The 19,615-nt window shown below is 42.0% G+C and overlaps 1 protein-coding gene across 1 annotated transcript in view; it reads left to right on the top strand.

Moving 5' to 3' along the window:
- Window positions 1–1,849: 1,849 nt before the first annotated feature.
- LOC144497176 (cytochrome P450 4V2-like) overlaps window positions 1,850–19,615 on the top strand; it is a 39,040-nt gene continuing 21,274 nt past the window's right edge. The window contains exons 1-7 of the mRNA XM_078218014.1: window positions 1,850–2,279; window positions 4,105–4,217; window positions 7,010–7,095; window positions 11,214–11,404; window positions 14,931–15,000; window positions 17,072–17,198; window positions 19,198–19,386. Of these exons, the coding sequence (XP_078074140.1) occupies window positions 2,099–2,279; window positions 4,105–4,217; window positions 7,010–7,095; window positions 11,214–11,404; window positions 14,931–15,000; window positions 17,072–17,198; window positions 19,198–19,386 (957 nt within the window). The 5' untranslated portion in view covers window positions 1,850–2,098. The remainder of the gene's footprint in view (window positions 2,280–4,104; window positions 4,218–7,009; window positions 7,096–11,213; window positions 11,405–14,930; window positions 15,001–17,071; window positions 17,199–19,197; window positions 19,387–19,615) is intronic.

Genomic DNA, 19,615 nt, shown 5'->3' with positions numbered 1-19,615 from the left:
GAGGGTTAAGCACAGGTTAAAGAGATGTGTATTGTCTCCAGCCAGGACAGTTAGTGAGATTTTGCAAGCCCAGGCAAGTCGTGGGGGTTACAGATAGTGTGACATGAATCCAAGAACCCGGTTGAGGCCGTCCTCATGTGTGCGGAACTTGGCTATCAGTTTCTGCTCAGCGACTCTGCGCTGTCATGTGTCGTGAAGACCGCCTTGGAGAATGCTTACCCGAATATCAGAGGCCGAATGCCCGTGACCGCTGAAGTGCTCCCCCACAGGAAGAGAACAGTCTTGCCTGGTGATTGTCGAGCGGTGTTCATTCATCCATTGTCGTAGCGTCTGCATGGTCTCCCCAATGTACCATGCCTCGGGACATCCTTTCCTGCAGCGTATCAGGTAGACAACGTTGGCCGAGTTGCAAGTGTATGTACCGTGTACCTGGTGGATGGGACACAGCGGACAGCGTACCCTTTGTCGTCCAGTACTTCCCCGGAGCGGAGAAGCTACGACATCTTCTCTGGAGCCTTCAACATGTCACTGATGAAGACGAACATCTCATCAAGGCCATCCCCACACCCCCACTTCTTGCCTTCAAACAACTGCACAACCTCAAAGAGACCATTGTCCGCAGCAAACTACCCAGCCTTCAGGAGAACAGTGACCACAACACCACACAACCCTGCCACAGCAACCTCTGCACAACGTGCTGGATCATCGACACGGATGCCATCAGCTCACGTGAGAACACCATCCACCAGGTACATGGTACATACACTTGCAACTCAGCCAACGTTGTTCTCCTGATACGCTGCAGGAAAGGATGTCCCGAGGCATGGTACATTGGGGAGACCATGCAAACGCTACGACAATGGATGAATGAACACTGCTCGACAATCACCAGGCAAGAGTGTTCTCTTCCTGTTGGGGAACACTTCAGCGGTCACGGGCATTCAGCCTCTGATCTTCGGGTAAGCATTGTCCAAGGCGGCCTTCACGACAACGCAGAGTTGCTGAGCGGAGACTGATAGCCAAGTTCCGCATACATGAGGATGGCCTCAACCGGGATCTTGGGTTCATGTCACACTATCTGTAACCCCCATGACTTGCCTGGGCTTGCAAAATCTCACTAACTGTCCTGTCTGGAGACAATACACATCTCTTTAACCTGTGCTTAACGCTCTCTCCACTCACATTGTCTGTACCTTTAAGACTTGATTACCTGTAAAGACTTGCATTCCAACCATTATTTTGTAAGTTGAGTTTGTGTCTTTAATATGCCCTGTTTGTGAACAGAACTCCCACTTACCTGATGAAGGGGCAGCGCTCCGAAAGCTAGTGGCTTGTGCTACCAAATAAACCTGTTGGACTTTAACCTGGTGTTGAGATTTCTTGCTATGAAATGGAAGAACAGAGAAATTAAATGACAAAAGGGATGGAACGAATCAAATAAAGAAACAAAAGTCCAAGGGAGATGTAGATGAGAAAACAGAATCATTACCAAAATAAGCAGATTATGATTTGAAATTGTTGAACTCAGTATTGAGCCTGGAGGGCTGTCAAGTGTCTCCTGAAATCTGTTCTTACCCTCTTCACTGTTTACTATATTGCTGATTTCAGCATCATTTGCAGATTTTCAAATAATGCTCTGTATATCCCCAATTCCAGGTTATTTATACAAATCGAAAAAGAGCTTGAGTCGTAACACTGACCCCTGGAGACACCACAGCACACTTCACTCTCCCTATAAAACAACTCAGCTGCTGCTCTGTCTTTTTTCATGTGGAATCCAAATACAGCTGAGCCGAGGGAACCTCTGAGCTGAGAGTAAGCAGTTACATTGAGCAACAGCACATGACGAGGCAGTCACATGATCACATTTGCTGAAAAATATTGAAACAGAGTTGGCACGCCCCAAGCTGGGACAAAAAAAGATTGTGAACGCCGGGAAGAGTTTAGATTTTATGCCAACAATGTCCTAATAATAAGCAATAAAACAATAGGTGGGGGGAATTTGATAGGAGAGGAGCAGCCAGTGAGATTGCAGTGAGACAGTCGATGCAGCAACAGCTGCAGTGTTTCCCCGGACACAGTGCACTATCGCAGCGGGATGGAGGAGCTTCCTCTCGGCGCTGTCTTCAGCGCTGTCTTCCTCACTCTCCTGGCTGCGCTCGCTTTCCACTTGTTCGGCGACTACGTGCGCAAGTGGAACACCATGAAGCGGATCCCCGGGCTCAGTCCGACCTACCCCATACTGGGAAACGCACTCCTCTTCAAACCCTCCGGAGAAGGTAGCTAGCTACACGCAGTGATAATGCTACCCACTGCCGGGTGCTAAACCGTGTTAACCTCTAGTGTCTTTTTAATTTAGAATAAAATCAGACTCGCTTTGTTGCACACGTACAAAATGCTTCACAGTTTACTGAATCCAGCAAGCTAACTTGTTCATGTTCAGTATTAAAAATACAAATCTTAAACGTCCGTGTCAGTAGTAGAGGCGTGATGTGGAGATGCCAGCGTTGGACTTGGGTAAACACAGTAAGAAGTCTAACAACACCAGGTTAAATAAACCTGAACTTTAACCTGATGTTGTTAGACTTCTTACAATAATAGAGGCACCCGGCAGTAGGATATACTGTATGGAAACAAGATGAATTATATCGCACTTCTGTCGTCTTCAAGATGAAATGTTTTGTAATGTACTTTTTATAAATTTTAAAGATATTAACTTTTTTCTAAAGGTATACTTTAAAAAGTCACTAATAAAGAAAGTAATTTTAATTATGATCCGGTAGCTGAAGTTCTACATGTATTTAAGCGTGTTTGTAACAAGCTTTGCTGAACACACCAGTTATTATGGCACATTGTTGATCAAACGGGCTCCCCCAGTATAAATAAGAAAAGTAGAACCTATGATTGGAGAAATCGTTTGTAGTCCATAGAATAATAATTGGTTTAAAAATTCTTTATTTTTAATAAACAAATATTCAGGCTTGGGCTGTCAAGTGGCAAGCAACATTCGCACCACACAAGTGCCATGTGATAACCATCTCCAACAACAAAGAATGTAAACACTGCTCCTTGACATTCAATGACATTACTATTGCTGAATTCCCTGATGTCAATACCCTGAGGGTTACCATTGACTAGAAACTGAACTGGACTAGCCATAGTCTCTCTCCCCTTGCCCTAGACATTCAATGACCTGGCCTCCACAGCCTTCTGTGGAATTCTTTGCTGCAGAAGGCTTTGGAGGCTGGGTCATTGAGTGTCTTTAAGACAGAGATAGTTAGGTTTTTGATTGATAAGGGGATCAGGGGTTATGGGCAGGAGAATGGGGATGAGAAAAAAATTAGCCATGATTGAATGGCAGTGCAGACTCGATGGGCCATGTGGCCTAATTCTGCTCCTATGTCTTATGGTCTTATATAAATACTATGATTTTCAACCCATCCACAAATATTCACTCCCTCCATCACTGATGCACAGTAGCAGCAGTGTGTACAAGCTGCACTTCGGGAACTCACCAAGGCTCCTTCGACAGCATCTTCCAAACCCACAACCACTACCATCTGGGATAAGGGCAGTAGACACATGGGAACACCAACACCTGGAAGTTCCCCTCCAAGTCATTCACTATCCTGATTTGGAAATATATCGCCACTGTCGCTGGGTTAAAATCCTGGAACTCCCTCCCTAACAGCACTGTGGGGGTGTACCTACACTGCTTGGACTGCAGTGGTTCAAGAAGGCAACTCACCTCCACCTTCTCAAGGGCAGTTAGGGATGGGCAATAAATGCTGGCCTAACCAGCGAAGCCCACATCCTGTGAATGGATAAAAAAATGCCTAGCTTGAAAATGAAGCCTTTGAAGTGTCTTGCATATTGTACAATTTGATTTTCATTTTTGGGATCTTAATTTATTAAGATTATTAAAGAGAATAAAATTCTTGGAGTGATCAGAACTATAGACATTTAGAATGATGTGAATAATAACAAGAATCTGAGAATTAAGCTGGGTTCTAATTCAGTGTTTTAAAGTTATTCCTGTGTATATTATATACAATAGTGTATTCTTTCACTTATGTAATTAACAACTATTTTCGGGTTCTTTAGATTTTTTCCTTCAGCTGATTGAATTTACCACCAAGTGCAGAGATGAACCACTGATGAAAATGTGGATAGGACCACTACCCTTTATTGTGTTGTTTCGTGCAGAAACTGTAGAGGTAAGTTATAGATGAATGGTCTTTGTGTCTGTGGTTGATTTACGAAAGTATATATTTTTATTCATATATAATTCCCTTCAGAGTGTGGTGGTGAGCCACTTTCTTGAATGCTGCAGCCTATATTTGATTTGATTTGATTTGATTATATGGTGAAGGTGTTCCCACAGTGTTGTTGGGCAGGGAGTTCCAGGACTTTGACCAGCAATGATGCAATGTGATACATTTCCAAGCCAGGAACTTAGAGGTGATGGGGATGGTGTTCCCATGCCCCTGTTGCCCTGCCCATCTAGTTGATGGGCTGTAATTTGGAGTTGTTGCAATGCATCTTACAGGCAGAACACATTGTAGCCACGATGCACCAGTGATAGATGGAGGTGCCAATTAAACAAGCTGCCTTATCTGGGGTGGTATTGAGATTTTTGAGTACTGTTGGAGCTGTACCCATCTAGGAATGTTGAGGATATCCCGTCACACTGACTGTGTCTTGTAGGAGAGTTATGGTGGCACAGTGCTTATTTATGTCCTGGTTCATGAATTCTGGAGATCATAAAGCCCACCAATTTATATTTGTTAATTACTTGGGCTTCTTGGTGCCACATCAGCTTGAGTGTACTTTGAGGTCAAGACAGTCGCACTCAACTCACTTCTGGAATTCAGCCCCTTTGGCCATGTTTGGACCAAGGCTGTAATGAGGTCTGGAGCAGAGCGGTTCTGTTGGAACTTAAACTGGGCACTAGTAAGCAGATTATTGGTGAGTAAGTGCCGCTTGATAGCACTGCTGATGCCACTTTCTGTCGTTTTGCTGATGTTTCTGATTTAATTTTCATGGCGTCATGACAAAGGCTATGGCACATCATAGTGCGATAGCCTAGTGGTTTTTTCACTAGGCGATTAATCCAGAAACTCAGCTAATGTTCTGGGGAACCGGGTTCGAATCCCACCACGGCAGATGGCGGAATTTGATTCAATTAAAAAACAATCTGGAATAAAGGGGTGACATGGTGGCACAATAGTTAGCACTGCTGCCTCAAAACACCAGGGACCCCGGGTTTAATTCCGGCCTAGGGTGACAGTCTTTGTGGAGTTTGCACATTCTCCCCATGCCTGCATAGGTTTTCTCCAAGTGCCCCAGTTTCCTCCCGCAGTCCAAAGATGTGCGGGTTAGGTGGATTGGCCATGCTAAATTGTCCTTTAATGTTGGGAGGATTATCAGGGTAAATAATTGGGGGTTACAGGGATAGGGGATGGGTGGGATTGCTGTCAGTGCAGGCCCGATGGGCCTAATGGCCGCCTTCTGCACTGTAGGGATTCTATCCCTCTATCGTTCTTTGATAGTCTATCCAATTAATTCCAGTCCCCTACTTTCTCCTCACAACCTTATCATGTTTTCTCCTGTTCAAGTATTTGTTTCATTCTTGGTTGAATATTCCTGTTGAATTTGTTTTTCAGGCAGTACGCTCCAGATCACATTTCGCTTTTTAAAAATATTGCCCCCTGCCACTGCTGGTTGTTTTGCTGTTTACATTTAATCTGTCTCCTCTGGTTACTGACCTCTCTGCAACTGGAAACATTTTCACTTTTACTTTAAAATCCATGCCTGATTTTGAATGCCTACCAAATGTTTTGCTCTAAGGAGAGTGACCTACTGGGCATGACATACCTAATTACATAGTTTTCCACTTTGGTAGATGCCAGTGTTGTAGCTGTACTGCAACAGCACTTGGCGTGGGGCATGGTTACTTCTGGAGCACAAGTCTCGAACAATATAGCACTGTGATTGTGACCCATTGCATCAACCATTTCTTGATATTATGTAGAGTGAATCAAATTGGCTGAAGATTGGCCTGTGTGATGCTGGGTGGATGCTGAGATTGATCAACTACATGGCACGTCTGGCTGATAGTTATAAATGGCTCAACCTTGTCTGTTATACTTGCGTTGGGCTCTGCTCTCATTGAAGATGTGGGTGTTCATGGAGCCTCCTTTCTCATTAGTTTAATTGTCCACCATCATTCATGACTAGATGTAGTAGGACTGCAGAGCTTTCATCTGGTCTGTTACTTGTGGGATTACAGACTCTGTCTATGACATGTTGCAAGATATGTTTGAATCTTTACCATTTAGCACAGTGGTAGTGTTATACTACACAAAGGGAGGATGACATCTGTGTGAAGGTGAGACTTTGTCTCTTTATGGACTATTTGATGGTATTTCCTACCATGGACAGATGCATCTGAAATAGATAGCTTGGTGAGGACACTGCCAAATGGGTGTTCGTGTATCTTATCTGTGCAGGCTCTGGAAGACTCTGGAAGAGTGTTGCTGCCTATGGGACTGGGACAAATATTGGGGACTGGACCATCTATCAGCTGTATTGGAGAAAAATAAATGATTGGTGCACTCTCTGCTTTTGTACTTCACTAGGCCTGCAATGTAATGTAAATTATACAATCTGTCCTGCCGGAGTGCTGATATAGATAACCTTTTTGGACAATATTTGCATGAATAGGATTTAAAATATTTTGAACTGAAAATAAACTGTTCAGATTTTAAAGCAGATCAGAAATTTGTAAATTTTCACCTTGTTGTACAACAGTGGAGTCGGCGCACTGCATAGGTCAGTGTGAATGACCAAAACTGCAATGTTGGCAAAGAGTGTTTTTGATTATTTTGTTTTGAACTGCTAGATTGGAACATAAGAGCAGTTTATCATTTCTTACAAGTATATAAACATTAATTGAGGTTCTATTAAAAATGCAGACTCGAGTGTATCTCGTCTTGTTATCCTATAGGTGATACTGCGCAGTTCCAAGCATCTTGATAAATCCTATGCATACAAGTTTCTTCATCCCTGGCTTGGCACAGGACTATTGACGAGGTATGGTTATTGCATCTACATATATCTGATAGAACCTTTGCTCTGGTCAGATCACAATGAAATGATTTATACGAGAGTAATTTTCTGCAAAGTTGTCATCATAATATAAAGATAATCTTTGATGATTAGATTTCTTACTAATGCAAAAAAGGAGTGTCTTTGTTCACTGTCATCATAATTAAAGTCATTGTTAGCTGTCATCTTCAGTAGGACTGCAGTAATAGTGCGAGATATTTTAAAAGTATATTTAGATTGTCTTAGTTTGGTAATGTGAATATATTTTAAATGTTTTGTTACCTTCCTCCTCTGCTTCAGTTCCTCTGTCCATCTTTTGCTGAGAAGATGTCAAGCAGAGGTCTTGCTGCCATTTTAGTGGTGTTCTGTTTCACCAGGGAGTTACTGAACAGTTTTCATCAGCTTTTCTCTGTCAGGTATCACCTGAACTTTGTTCACCTCACTATGGTGTTAGATTTATGAGGTGGGGAATTGTCCGGCAACTTGTGCTCACTGAGAAGGGTCATGTTGCATCTGCTGCTGCTTTTACTAATCTTGAGTGACAGATTTCTTTATTAAAAGCCATTAATTATGGTTAGAGTCCCATTACATTTGGCCATATGTGCTCAAAGCTGGGTGTGAAGTTATATGTGATAAAATATCACTGACTTTTGGGATCTGAAATTCAAGCTACCCATCTTCAATTTATTATGTTAACACCACCAGGGAAATAGATGCATCCATCTCAACGAACAAGTGGATTAGATTATTGCATTATATACTAAATAATTAAAAGATTGGATGGTTCACTTGAACTAGACTACTTAGAACAAACATTTATTAAAATTTACTGAATATGTGGCTTCCCTTGCACTAACTCTTTAACTGGTGCATGCACAAAGGTAAGAGACAAATATTCTGATATATAAAAAAATTATGTTCCTATCCAGAAGTATATTATTTGCTGCTTTGTCTTTTTGTGGGAACCCTGGCACATGGGAAGTGATAAGTATAGACAGAGTTTTCTGAAGTACAGTGGAGCTGCATTTCGTTGTGCTAAAATTGTCTACAATGCAACTGTTGGATCATGAGTTTGTGCATTTAAATCTGTTTGATCTCAGAAATGTTGAGAGAGCTTGTTACTGACCTTTCACTATGATCCCTTATGTTATCACAAGGCTCAATTATGCAGTCACTAGAATTCAGCACATCTACCTTCTCAAAGGGACTGAAGATCCAATCGGGGAGTCGATTTGACTTTGTGAAGCAGGTGTTGGCAGTTCAGTTGTCTGTTCCTCATCTCTGCTGATTTTCATTTCCATTGAAGTCAATGAAAATCAGAAGAAATGTATAACGGGGGAATAAAATAGTTCACACTGTTTCCCAATGTGTTTGCAATGAAATAGAAGCAGGATTAATTATCTGAACTTTGTTCCATTCATCAATGATCAAGGAACTAAATCTGTATTTATGCGTAAAAAATAAACCTTTACTTTATTTAAGCATGCAAAGATACAGTTTATTATGTCAGCAAAACTGCACTTTGTGTTCAGTTATTTTAGATTACATAAAGTGAACTGTCATAAATGAGTTAATTGCTGTGCTGTACAATTAGGGAATAAAATGAAATGAAAGTTCAGCTATGTTGGCAGGTTACCCTATTCGTGAACATACACTATTACTTGTTGGTATTTCTCTCCGATGTTAACTATCATGATTAATTTCCATCCTGTCCATATGAAGGCCTTTCTTTTATCCAGTAATGTGTGTATTTTTTTTCTTTGTGGTGAACATTTGACTTTTATTCACAGGATATGGATGTTGTTAACAAGGCCACTGTTTGTTACCCATTCCTAATTGCCATCAAGAAGGTGATGGTGAACTCTCACCTTAAATAGACGGCATTTAAGAGTCAACCACATTGCTTTGGTCTGGAGTCACATATAGAATAAGGATGGAAAGGAAATTAGTGACAATCCAGTAATTTCATCATCACTTTTACTGACACTAGTTTTTTTGTCCAGATTTATTGGACGAATTTAATTTAAATTCCCGACTCCCGAGATTAGACTTGAACTTGTATCTCAGTATCATCAGATCAGGCGTTTGGATTACTACGTTACTGCACCCCATTAATTTTCATTTAAGCTGGAAAAATATAGAAATGAGGAAGGTGTTGTGGTGCAGTGGGTAGTGCCCCTGCCTCTGTGCCAGAAGCTCTGGGCTTTAGTACCATCCCAGGACTTGATGGGCAAGGAAGGTGTGTTCATAATGTGGCCAAGCAGATTGCATATCAACCCGCAAATCCCTCCAACACACAGCAATAGCAGGCGGAAGAGCAGGATAGAAGCCTGGCCAGCCGGTGATAAAAAGAAAGGTGGAGCCTTTACCTTCACTATCCATAGTTCCAGACTACAACATGCTTGTAAAAAGTGCAAGTTGCCACAGTGACTTGGACTTCCTGAGTGAACTGTAACATGCCACGTTAATATAGAATTAACGTGAATTCTGATATTAATATCAGAAAGGGTGTAGAACTTTGCCCTGTAGCATGAATAATACTTTATACATGCTCAATATGATAAGACAACATATTGCAACATCCTCTCTCTGATAAGGTTGAGGAAAGTGCCATAAATTTCAGTTAACATAAATCAAGTCAGTTGATTTTTAAAAAGAAATTAATTAGAAAAAAAATCATTATGGAATGTAGGTGTCACTGGTTCGGCCTGCGTTTATTACCCATCCCTAACTGCCCTTGAGATGGTTACATACTCGTATCGGGAAAAAAATAGCAGGGCTTTGGAGAATAATTAGACGAATAATCAGAAATTTAACTGGACCAACCTCATAATACTGTGACAGGAAGAGTTGGTCAGAGGCTAGGTATTCTGCGATGCATTATACACCTCCTGACTCCCTGAGAGCCTTTTCAGCATCTACAAGACAGAACTTCAGCAATATGATGTTTGAGCTTGATTGGAACCTCATCTACCATAATAAACATTCACTCCCTCCACCACCAACTCACAGTGGCAGCAGTGTTACTATATTACAGGATGCACTGCAGATACTCAGCAAAGCTTCTTTGCCAGCACTTTCTAAACTCACAACCTCTGTTACCTTGAAGGACAAAGGCAGCAAATACATAGAAATACAACCACTTCCAAATTCTTCTCCAAGTCACATATGCATCTTTATTTGGCCAATTATATTGCCATTCCTTCACTGTCTTTGGATCAAAATCATATAACTCCCTCTCCAACAGTACTGTGGGTGTATTTGAACCACATGCAATGCAGTAGTAGAAGGCAACAGTTCATCACCACCTTCACAAGGGCCATCGGACATAGGGAATAAATGCTGGCCCTGCCACCAATGCCCACACTTTATGAATGAATAAAATGAAAAATGGGATTAACTGGATAGCTCTTTCAAAGAGCCAGTAAAGACAGAGTTGGCCGAATAGCCTCTTTACATGCTGTATAATTCTATGCTACCACATATGGTAGCATTGTTCAATGTATCATTGTTCAATATCAGATTAAGACACAAACAGCTGATTTTTTATAAGTACTGCTCCATGATGTAAGTTTGCACAAATGCTTAATTTACTTACACATAACTCTCTCTGTTGGTATACTGGAAGTGTTGTCCAGTTTAATTTAAAAATGTTTTTTCAAAATTCTGAAGAATTTGATATTTCCTCAAAATATTGTTCAATAACATAATTGATGGTAATTTTTAGTCTATGTTCAGCGCTAGGCATCTGAGTTACTTCACATCATCAAAATCAATAAATGCAAATGATCTCATTTGTTTAATTTTGAAGTATGGCCTAATCTCTCGGTCAGCCATAAATAATCTGGTTTCCTCCCACACACACACACACTATGTGTGGGTTTGGTGGATTGCAATGATAAATTGCCCCTTAGTGTCAGGGGGATTAGTATGATAAATTGTCACGTTGGCCAGTACCAGTTCAGCGGACACTTGGGGGCATTAATATTTTTATTACAGCTTCTGGTGTGAGGTTGGCCTTCTCTCTTTATAGTTACTTTCTTAAACTGCTATCAAATAAAGCCTGATTGTGTAGAAATAATTTCCTACTCTTTGCTTTACAGTACAGGAAATAAATGGCGCGCGAGGAGAAAATCGATAACTCCAACATTTCATTTCACAATTCTGGCGGAATTTCTAGAGGTTATGAATGAGCAGAGCAATGTTTTACTGGAAAAATGGGAGAAGAAAGTGGGAAAGGGACCTTTTAACTGCTTCAATGATATCACTCTCTGTGCTTTGGACGTAATCTGTGGTGAGTTGGGACAAACTTAGAATGGGAAACATATATGGACAAATAAGAGTTCACAGCTCAGAGGAGGGTATTCAGTTGAGTGTTGGCCCTTCACTAGAGCAATTCAAAATTAATCCCTTTTCCTCTGTAGTGACATATCTTTCGTTTCAAATGTTTGATTTTTATTCTTTAAAACATGCAGTGGTCCCTACCTCAAGCATTATCAGTGACAAAGCAATAATCTGCTGCATCAGAAACTTTGCCCCTGAACTCTTTTTCCTTGTTGTTTTAGTGATAGTATTAAGTTGATGAACCCTGGTCACTGATGGGTTAGCTTGAGGGAACACTTTGCCTATTTATTATATCAAAGGCTTTCGGAATTTTAGAAAAACCATTTGGCCTCCTCATTGGCTTCTCTGCTCAAGTAGAAATATTTGTCTTGTCTCCTTGTAACGATAATTTCCCATCACTGGCATCTTCCTGGTGAATCCATGGTTTTAATATTATTCTCTAAGGGGTCATGAATATCTGTCTGCAGTTTACTAATTGGCGTTATTAATGACTTGTATAATTTTACTCTAAGGCCTCATTTAATGACTTAACCATCTGCATTGACGCAATTGGGAAATTATATATTTAAATCCCTAAGAGTCTCTTCATTCACAGTGTTGGGTATTTTTCTGTTGTGAGTACTGTACACGCCACTCAAAGTGAATGCCTCCTGTTTCTTTGTGTTAAATTGTATCTTCCACTTGTCTGACCATGCTGCTAACCTGGCTTCCTGAAGTGTTTTACCTACTTCTTCATTATTTCAATCTTGTTCTTGTATACCTTTCTATGTTGTCTGTAGACTGGCTCCTCTGTTACAACTTAATGCCTTGGTGACCTGGCCCGCACATCGATAATTGTAGTAGGAGTGGAAGTTCTCAATTCGGGAGAGATTTACCCTGTTGAGGTGTGATTTGGCAAAAGTGGACTGGAATCAGTTACTTGGGTGAAAATCAGAGGCTGGGCAGGAGGAAGCATTGAAGAAAATGGCAGCAGGGATCAGAAAAAGAGTGGGCCTCCCTAATCTAGAGCCTCATGGATGTTAAGGAGCAACAAAGAAGATAAAATAAACTCGAGCATAGCAGATTTCCTCCCTTGAAGGACATTAAAGAACCAGATGGGATTTTATGATCTGGTAATTTCATGGTCATCAATTTTGCATTTTACTCCAGATTTTTAATTGGATTTAAATTCCACATCCAGGATTTGAACTCCTGTCTCTAAAGCATTACCCAGGGCCCCTGGATTATCAGTCCAGTCCACTATGCTATTGACCCTCTAATGTAAGAGCAGGAAAGCCATGCTAGACCTGTGTAAACACAAGTGGGGCCACAGCTAGAATACTACATACAGTTCTAGCCCCCACATTACAGGAAGGAAGTGATTGCAGTTGCAAGGGCAGGAACATAGGAAAAAGAGTAGGCCCTTCAGCCCCTTCCACCATTCAATGAGATCATGAGGGGAAGAGATAGAATGGACAGAATAAAATAGTTTTCCTTGGTGGAGAATTCTGGAACCAGGGTACATGGATTCAAAATAAGTGGCAGTAGGTGTAGAGGGGACATGAGGAAGAACTTTTTATGCAGAGGGTAGTGGGTGCCTGGAATTCACGACCTGAGTTGATGGTGGGGGCAGAGACCCTAAACTCTTTTTAAAAAATACCTGGATCTGCATTTTCAGTGTTGTAAGCTACAGGACCATGGGCCAGGTGCAGGAAAGTAGGATTAGAAAGGGCACCAGGTTGTCCTCGGGCTGGCATGGACAAGATGGGCCAAACAGCCGCCTCCTGTGTTGTAATTTTTCTATGGTTCTATGACTGATCAGTGACCTGCCTCTGTAAACACACCCAAGCCTATAATCCTTTACTACCTTTGGCTAACAAAAATCTATCAATCTCAGTTCTAAAATTAACAGCATCAATTGGTGTTTTCAGAAGAGAGTTCCAAACTTCTGCCACCCTTTGCAGGAAGAGAAATTTCCTAATTTCACTCCTGAAAGGCCTGGCTCAACTTATTTGGGTAACATCAAAAGGAGTAGTGGGAGTATGTCAGAAGAGAATGATGTAAGTATACATACAGTATAAAGAGAGGAAGGGGGGAGTGTGTTTTGAAATGAGAAAGAGCTGTGCCTTTGTGGGTGTAGGTTGAAGGATGTGGGGAAGAGGTTGAAAGTAGTGTTGAGAGTTGCTGTTGAGAAATGAAAAACTGTACTTGCCCTTGCCACTCTAAGGTCATTGGATATCTTCTTGTATTGAATGCTGGATCTTGGAGGCATTCTGCTACCATTGGCCCTATCAGCCAAATTTATTTAGGTCTGCTTCATCCTGGCACTTGTGTGTTTCTGGAGAAGTATTGCTTTCTGAAGTGATCCTCACTTTCACCACAGACCTGCAAGTATCTATCAGAAATGTGAGGTGGGGTGGAGGGAGCAGGCTTGCCCAGTCTTGCCAACAACTCTCAAAGAAATTATAGAATGAAAAGCACGCAGACTGAGAATGCAACTTAGCATTAAGCTGGCCTTGAGACTTGTGCTATAAATTGCACGCAGTCACATGGGTGCTGCTTAATTCTGTGACTGATTATAAGGACAGCCTATCATAGAATCTACAGTGCAGAAGGAGGCCATTTGGCCCATCGAGCCTGCACCGACAACAATGCCACCCAGATCTTATCCCTCAAAACCCCACATATTTACCCTCCAAATCCTCCTGACACTAAGGGGCAATTTAACATGGCCAATCAATCTAACCTGCACATCTTTGGACTGTGGGAGGAAACCGGAGCACCCAGAGAAAAGCAACGCAGACACAGGAAGAACGTGCAAACTCCACGCAGACAGTGATCCAAGCCAGGAATCGAACCCGGGTCCCTGGTACTGTGAGGCAGCAGTGCTAATCATTGTGCCACCATGCCGCCTTTAAATCCATCAAATTTAACAGAGGGCCATAGGGGCTTGCTACCCACCTGATTCCTATCTGGGTTAAAATTGGAGTTTAAATGTTGAACAATGTTTAATATTTGATGCCTTGAATTTTCAGCCAAATAAATTTTTTTACAGCTGAAATAATTAAACTTCCATTAAGTAAATTGAAGCTAAATTATAAGCTTCAAAACTCAACTTCAAATGTTTATCAGACTAGAGTGTATGTTATATATCTCTTTTATAAATAACTTTGGAAGTAGTGTACAATGAAGAATCGATGAATAATGTAACTTGTTCCCAGTTGTTAATTATAGTTACAGTCACTACCCATGACTGAGATATAGTCCATAACTCAGAGCTGCTCCCCATGTATTCTCACGGAGAGTAATGATGTGTGAATTTTTGGGTCAGTGGCTTTGGTAATTTTTGTGTTGACATATTTAGTCTGCCTTTGATATGCTAGAGAAATAGCATCAGTGTTTATAAACTTAAACTTATTTGGGTATTTTTTATATTAAGGTTAAATGTTTTGATAAGCATGAATATGCTACTTACCACTAGGATTCTTTTATTCCAGAAACTGCTATGGCTAAGAAGGTCTATGCGCAGAGTAACAGTGACTCGGAATATATACTTGCAATTTACAAGTGAGTTTCTTTTATTCCATGAATAGCTTTTTCTGTTTGTCATTTATATTGTCTGTGTCTTCTGATGTGAAGTAGGAGATGATCCTTCATGATAAAGTCCACACGGAAGAATTGAATGGTGGCAGGATCGTCCATACATTTCTGCCATTAATGTTAGTTGCCATACTTTTTATTGCTTTTAATTTGATCTTTTGAAAACACTATGTTCCAAATTCAATAATAGTTTAAAGAAATAAATGTCTCCTTATACTGGATACAAAGTAAATTTAAGGACTGACAGGTACTGCTGATTACTGGGTGCATTTTAACAGTGCGGATGGATAGCTATTTATTTTTCTTCCCCCCCCATCGCCGGCCTCCTGATTGCTGGCCAGCTCTGCAGCCCTCCTGATCGTTGACATTCCGGCCCCCATCCCCCGATCGCTGGCTTCCTGGATCCACCTGGGCTAGCCCCCCACCGCCCCCCCCACGATGGCCAGCCCCGATAGCCCACACTCCCTCCCTCTTCCACCAATCCTCTTGCAGAGTGGCAGTGGGTCCCTACCCCCCAGTGGGCCCCGTCCCCTTGGCGGTGCCCAGTACCCAGTGGGCAGTGCCAGCATGGCCGATGACGCTAAAAAACTTAGCCTCAGAGACACGTGGAGGCCCGGGCACTCAGCGTGAATCCCCGAAACGGTAGTGCAGCGGGCTGGGAGAATCCCGGCCATGGAGTGGATTTTAACTCTACCCACCTGACTTCCACCAGGCAGTGAGTAGTTAATTTGGTGGGGAACACCTGTGTCATTTTATCTGCCTGCTTTGCATTGAACTTGATTTTAACTCCTAAAAGGACCAAGAATGAGAGGGCAGAGATTAAAACTGATTTGCAAAAGAAGCAAATGTGATGTGAGCAAAAACCTTTAGCACAACAAGTTGTTTGGGGCTGGAATGTACAGCCTGGAAGTGTGGTGGTGGCAGGTTCAATCTAGGCATTCAAGAGGGGATTCGATGAGTATTTGAATAGAAACAATGTACAAGGGGGAGGCTAAGTCATAATACTCATTTGGAGAGTCAGTACAAACACGATGGACCAAATGTGGGCATCACTGGCAAGGCCAGCATTTATTGCTGATCCTTAACTGAGTTAAGCGATAAGCACATTGCTGTGGATCTGGATTCACATATAGGGCAGACTGGGTGAAGCTGACAGATTTCCCCACCTAAAGGACGTTAGTGAACTAGATTTTTTTTTACAACAATCAAAAATGGTTTCATGGTCATCTTCAGACTTGTAATTCCAGATTTTTGTTGAATTCAAATTTCACCATCTGCCATGTTGGAATTTGAATCTGGCTCCCCAGAGTCTCTGGATGACTAATCCGTTGATAATACCACTATGCCACCACCACCACATGTCCCACTCCTGTGCCATAACAATTCTGTGATTCTTTAAACAGAACTACACCCTATGTAAGCCAGTGAGGACATTCTTTTTAATAAGCAAATTGAGGTCAGTGATGGCAACAAAGCTGGTCAGAAGATAAGAACATAAGAACATAAGAAATAGGAGCAGGAGTAGGCCATCAAGCCCCTCGAGCCTGCCCCGCCATTCAATAAGATCATGGCTGATCTGACGTAGATCAGGACCAAAGGAGCGCTTGGATCTTGTAGATGGCAAGCAGACCTTGAAAGGGCAATAGGCGAGTTGCTTGGTGCAGATCAGTGAGCCCTGCCCTTTGTTATAGCCACAATAAAACCCATCTGGTTCACTAATGTCCTTTATGGAAGGAAATCTGCCATCGTTACCTGGTCTGGCCTGCATGTGACTCCAGAGCCACAACAATGTGGTTGACTCTCAACTGCCCTTGGGCAACAAGGGATGGAAATAAATGCTGGTCAGCCAGCGACGCCCAAGTTCCATGAATAAATTAAAATTAAATGCTAATATGCATGATGTAAATAAGCTTTTAGTGAGCATTGAATTTTGTTCAAGCCCTCTGTAAAACAGAAGTCTTCTTTTGCAGTTATGAATAAGTGAGTAGGGTGGAGCGTGAGTACGCTGTAATGAAGATAATGATTTCTCTTTGATTAGGATGAGTGATTTGGTTCACCGCAGGCAGAAGATGCCTTGGTTTTGGCCTGATTTTCTGTTCAATACGTTTGGAGAAGGAAGGGAACATGACAAAGCTCTCAAAACCTTGCATGCCTTCACAGAAAAGGTAGATTTATAGTCTTTTTTTTTTAGACAAATGCATAAAATGATGGAAGCCCTCAGTAGCTGAGGCAGTGTCTGTGGAGCCAGCAGAAGATCCAACATTTTGAGTGGAAACACTGGAATTGTTATAGATGAGCACTGTTTGAATATTGCTGTTCTGCACTCACACTGCTAATTCTTGCTCTTCACAGATGCTGCCTCACCTGCAGGGTGTTTCCAACATTTTGTATTTTATCAGGATCTGCAGTTGCTTTTCTGATTGCTTTCTTTGTTTTTGTTAAATGATCAAATTGATTGAAAAGAAAGGAAGAGGCAATTAATGAAAATAAATATCTCATAAAAATAGAAAGAGTGAGGCAGACTGTAGAGGTGCTGAAAACCACATATTGGCATGTGAACATTAAATGTGCTAACTTTAATGAATAAAGATTTCTTTTGACACAGTGGGGAATTTGATGCTTCTGGATGCCTTGGTCTTTGACGTTAATTCATTCTCAGTCTGCAGACATTGAAGGTCTGAAGGACGTGCTGGTTAGGTGCATTGGCCGTGCTAAATTCCCCCTCTGTACCCGAACAGGCGTCGGAGTGTGGCAACTGGAGGATTTTCACAGTAACTTCATTGCAGTGTTACTGCAATCCTACTTGTGACTAATAAATAAACTTTAACATTGAATTTAGACTCTCAATGATCTGAATTCTGCCGTCAGCAGTGAAGCAAGGGTACTTGCCGTTGACCATGAAGAAAGTCTCACAGAGTGATCTTGTGATCTCTGTGTGGAGAACTTTACCTCTCGCTATGCAGCAGATTACAGCGTCATTGAGTAAGGATTTCCCATGTGGAGCTGAAGCCATATCAACAAACAGCCAGTCACATTAAAGGCTTCTCACAGATGCCAACCAAGAATTGTACAGTGGTTAGCACTGCTGCTTCACAGCTCCAGGGATCTGGGTTCGATTTCTGGCTTGGGTCACTGTCTGTGTGGAGTTTGCACATTCTCCTCGTGTCTGCGTGGGTTTCCTCCGGGTGCTCTGGTTTCCTCCCACAGTCCAAAGATGTGAGGGTTAGGTTGATTGGCCATGCTAAAAATTGCCCCTTAGTGTCCTGGGTTGCGTAGGTTAGAGGGATTAGTGGGTAAAATATGTAGGGATATGGGGTAGGGCCTGGGTGGGATTGTGGTCGGTGCAGACCCGATGGGCTAAATGGCCTCTTTCTGTACTGTAGGGATTCTATGATTCAAAAAAAAATGAAAAGCACTAAAATCAAATCACTTTTTAAAAAAACTTATATAAAGTAAAATAAAAACTGGGATTCACACATGGGTGAAAGCAGAAGCTGAAATAATTTTTTAAAAATGAAAATAGGAGATATTTAACAATGCTCCACAAATAGAAAATTAATTTTTCAGCGCCAGGTCTGTTGTTCATCAATGACTATTACTTTGGGTCACTGTTGATACCTCAGTTACACCTGATTGAACTGGGAGCAGATTTTTATTGGGTTGCTAACAGCGATGGGTCCCTGGTGGTCCCGGGTGCTCCACAGCACCGCCTGTGGTTGAGCTGTGAGTGACAGACCACAATTTCAGGATTCCTGTTTTAATCTGCACTGGTGCTAAAACATGAGGCTGCAGTGAGCTTCAGAGGATTAATGACAACAAAAGCTGACAGCTCGCCATTCAAAACAAACCTCTGCTGATCATAAGTCATTATGTATTTCTAGATTCCTCCCTTCTTGGGTTGCCGTATAAAATGCCCCTTTAACAAGACACCTGTTTCCCCCTCTCTCCTGGAGGTGCTGACTGCTGTGGGAGCATTGTCGAAGCTGAGGTGTTGAGGGGGTGCTGGGATCTGCAGCATTAGGCAATAATACCTTGGCGTCAAATAGCTGCTAGCTGGAAGCAATAGGAAGACAGTCTGTGGATTTGTGAGAACTACAATTATTATCAAATCCAATCACTTGGTAAGGCTACTTCTTAGAAAATTAATTTGTTGTTTCTTATTAGGTAATTGCTGAGAGGTTTTGTAAAACGGAGGATTCTGAGGAAGTCAACCACTCTGATTCAGACTCCAATTCATTGGGGAAAAATAAGCGCAAGGCCTTCCTTGACCTGCTTCTCAGCGCAATTGATGAAAATGGGAACAAGTTGAGTCAGCAAGACATAAGAGAAGAAGTGGACACATTCATATTTGAGGTAAGATGTAGGGTGGGATTTTCCAGCTGCTCCTGGCAGGATCTTCCGGTCCTGCCGACAGCGACCGCCGCCACGTGTTCCCTGCCGACACAGGGTCCGAACAATGGGAAACCCTATTGATAGCGGTGGAACTGGAAGACCCCGCCACTGGCCAATGACAGGCCGCCTCCGTCACTGTAAAACATACCGCAGGAGTGGGGGCAGAAACCCACCCATAATCTGAAAGGTT

The sequence above is a fragment of the Mustelus asterias genome, chromosome 1 (assembly GCF_964213995.1).
Source record: "Mustelus asterias chromosome 1, sMusAst1.hap1.1, whole genome shotgun sequence".
NCBI classification, from domain to species: Eukaryota; Metazoa; Chordata; class Chondrichthyes; order Carcharhiniformes; family Triakidae; genus Mustelus; species Mustelus asterias.
Note: the sequence above shows the minus strand (reverse complement) of the source record. Positions and strands in the feature narration are given on the sequence as shown.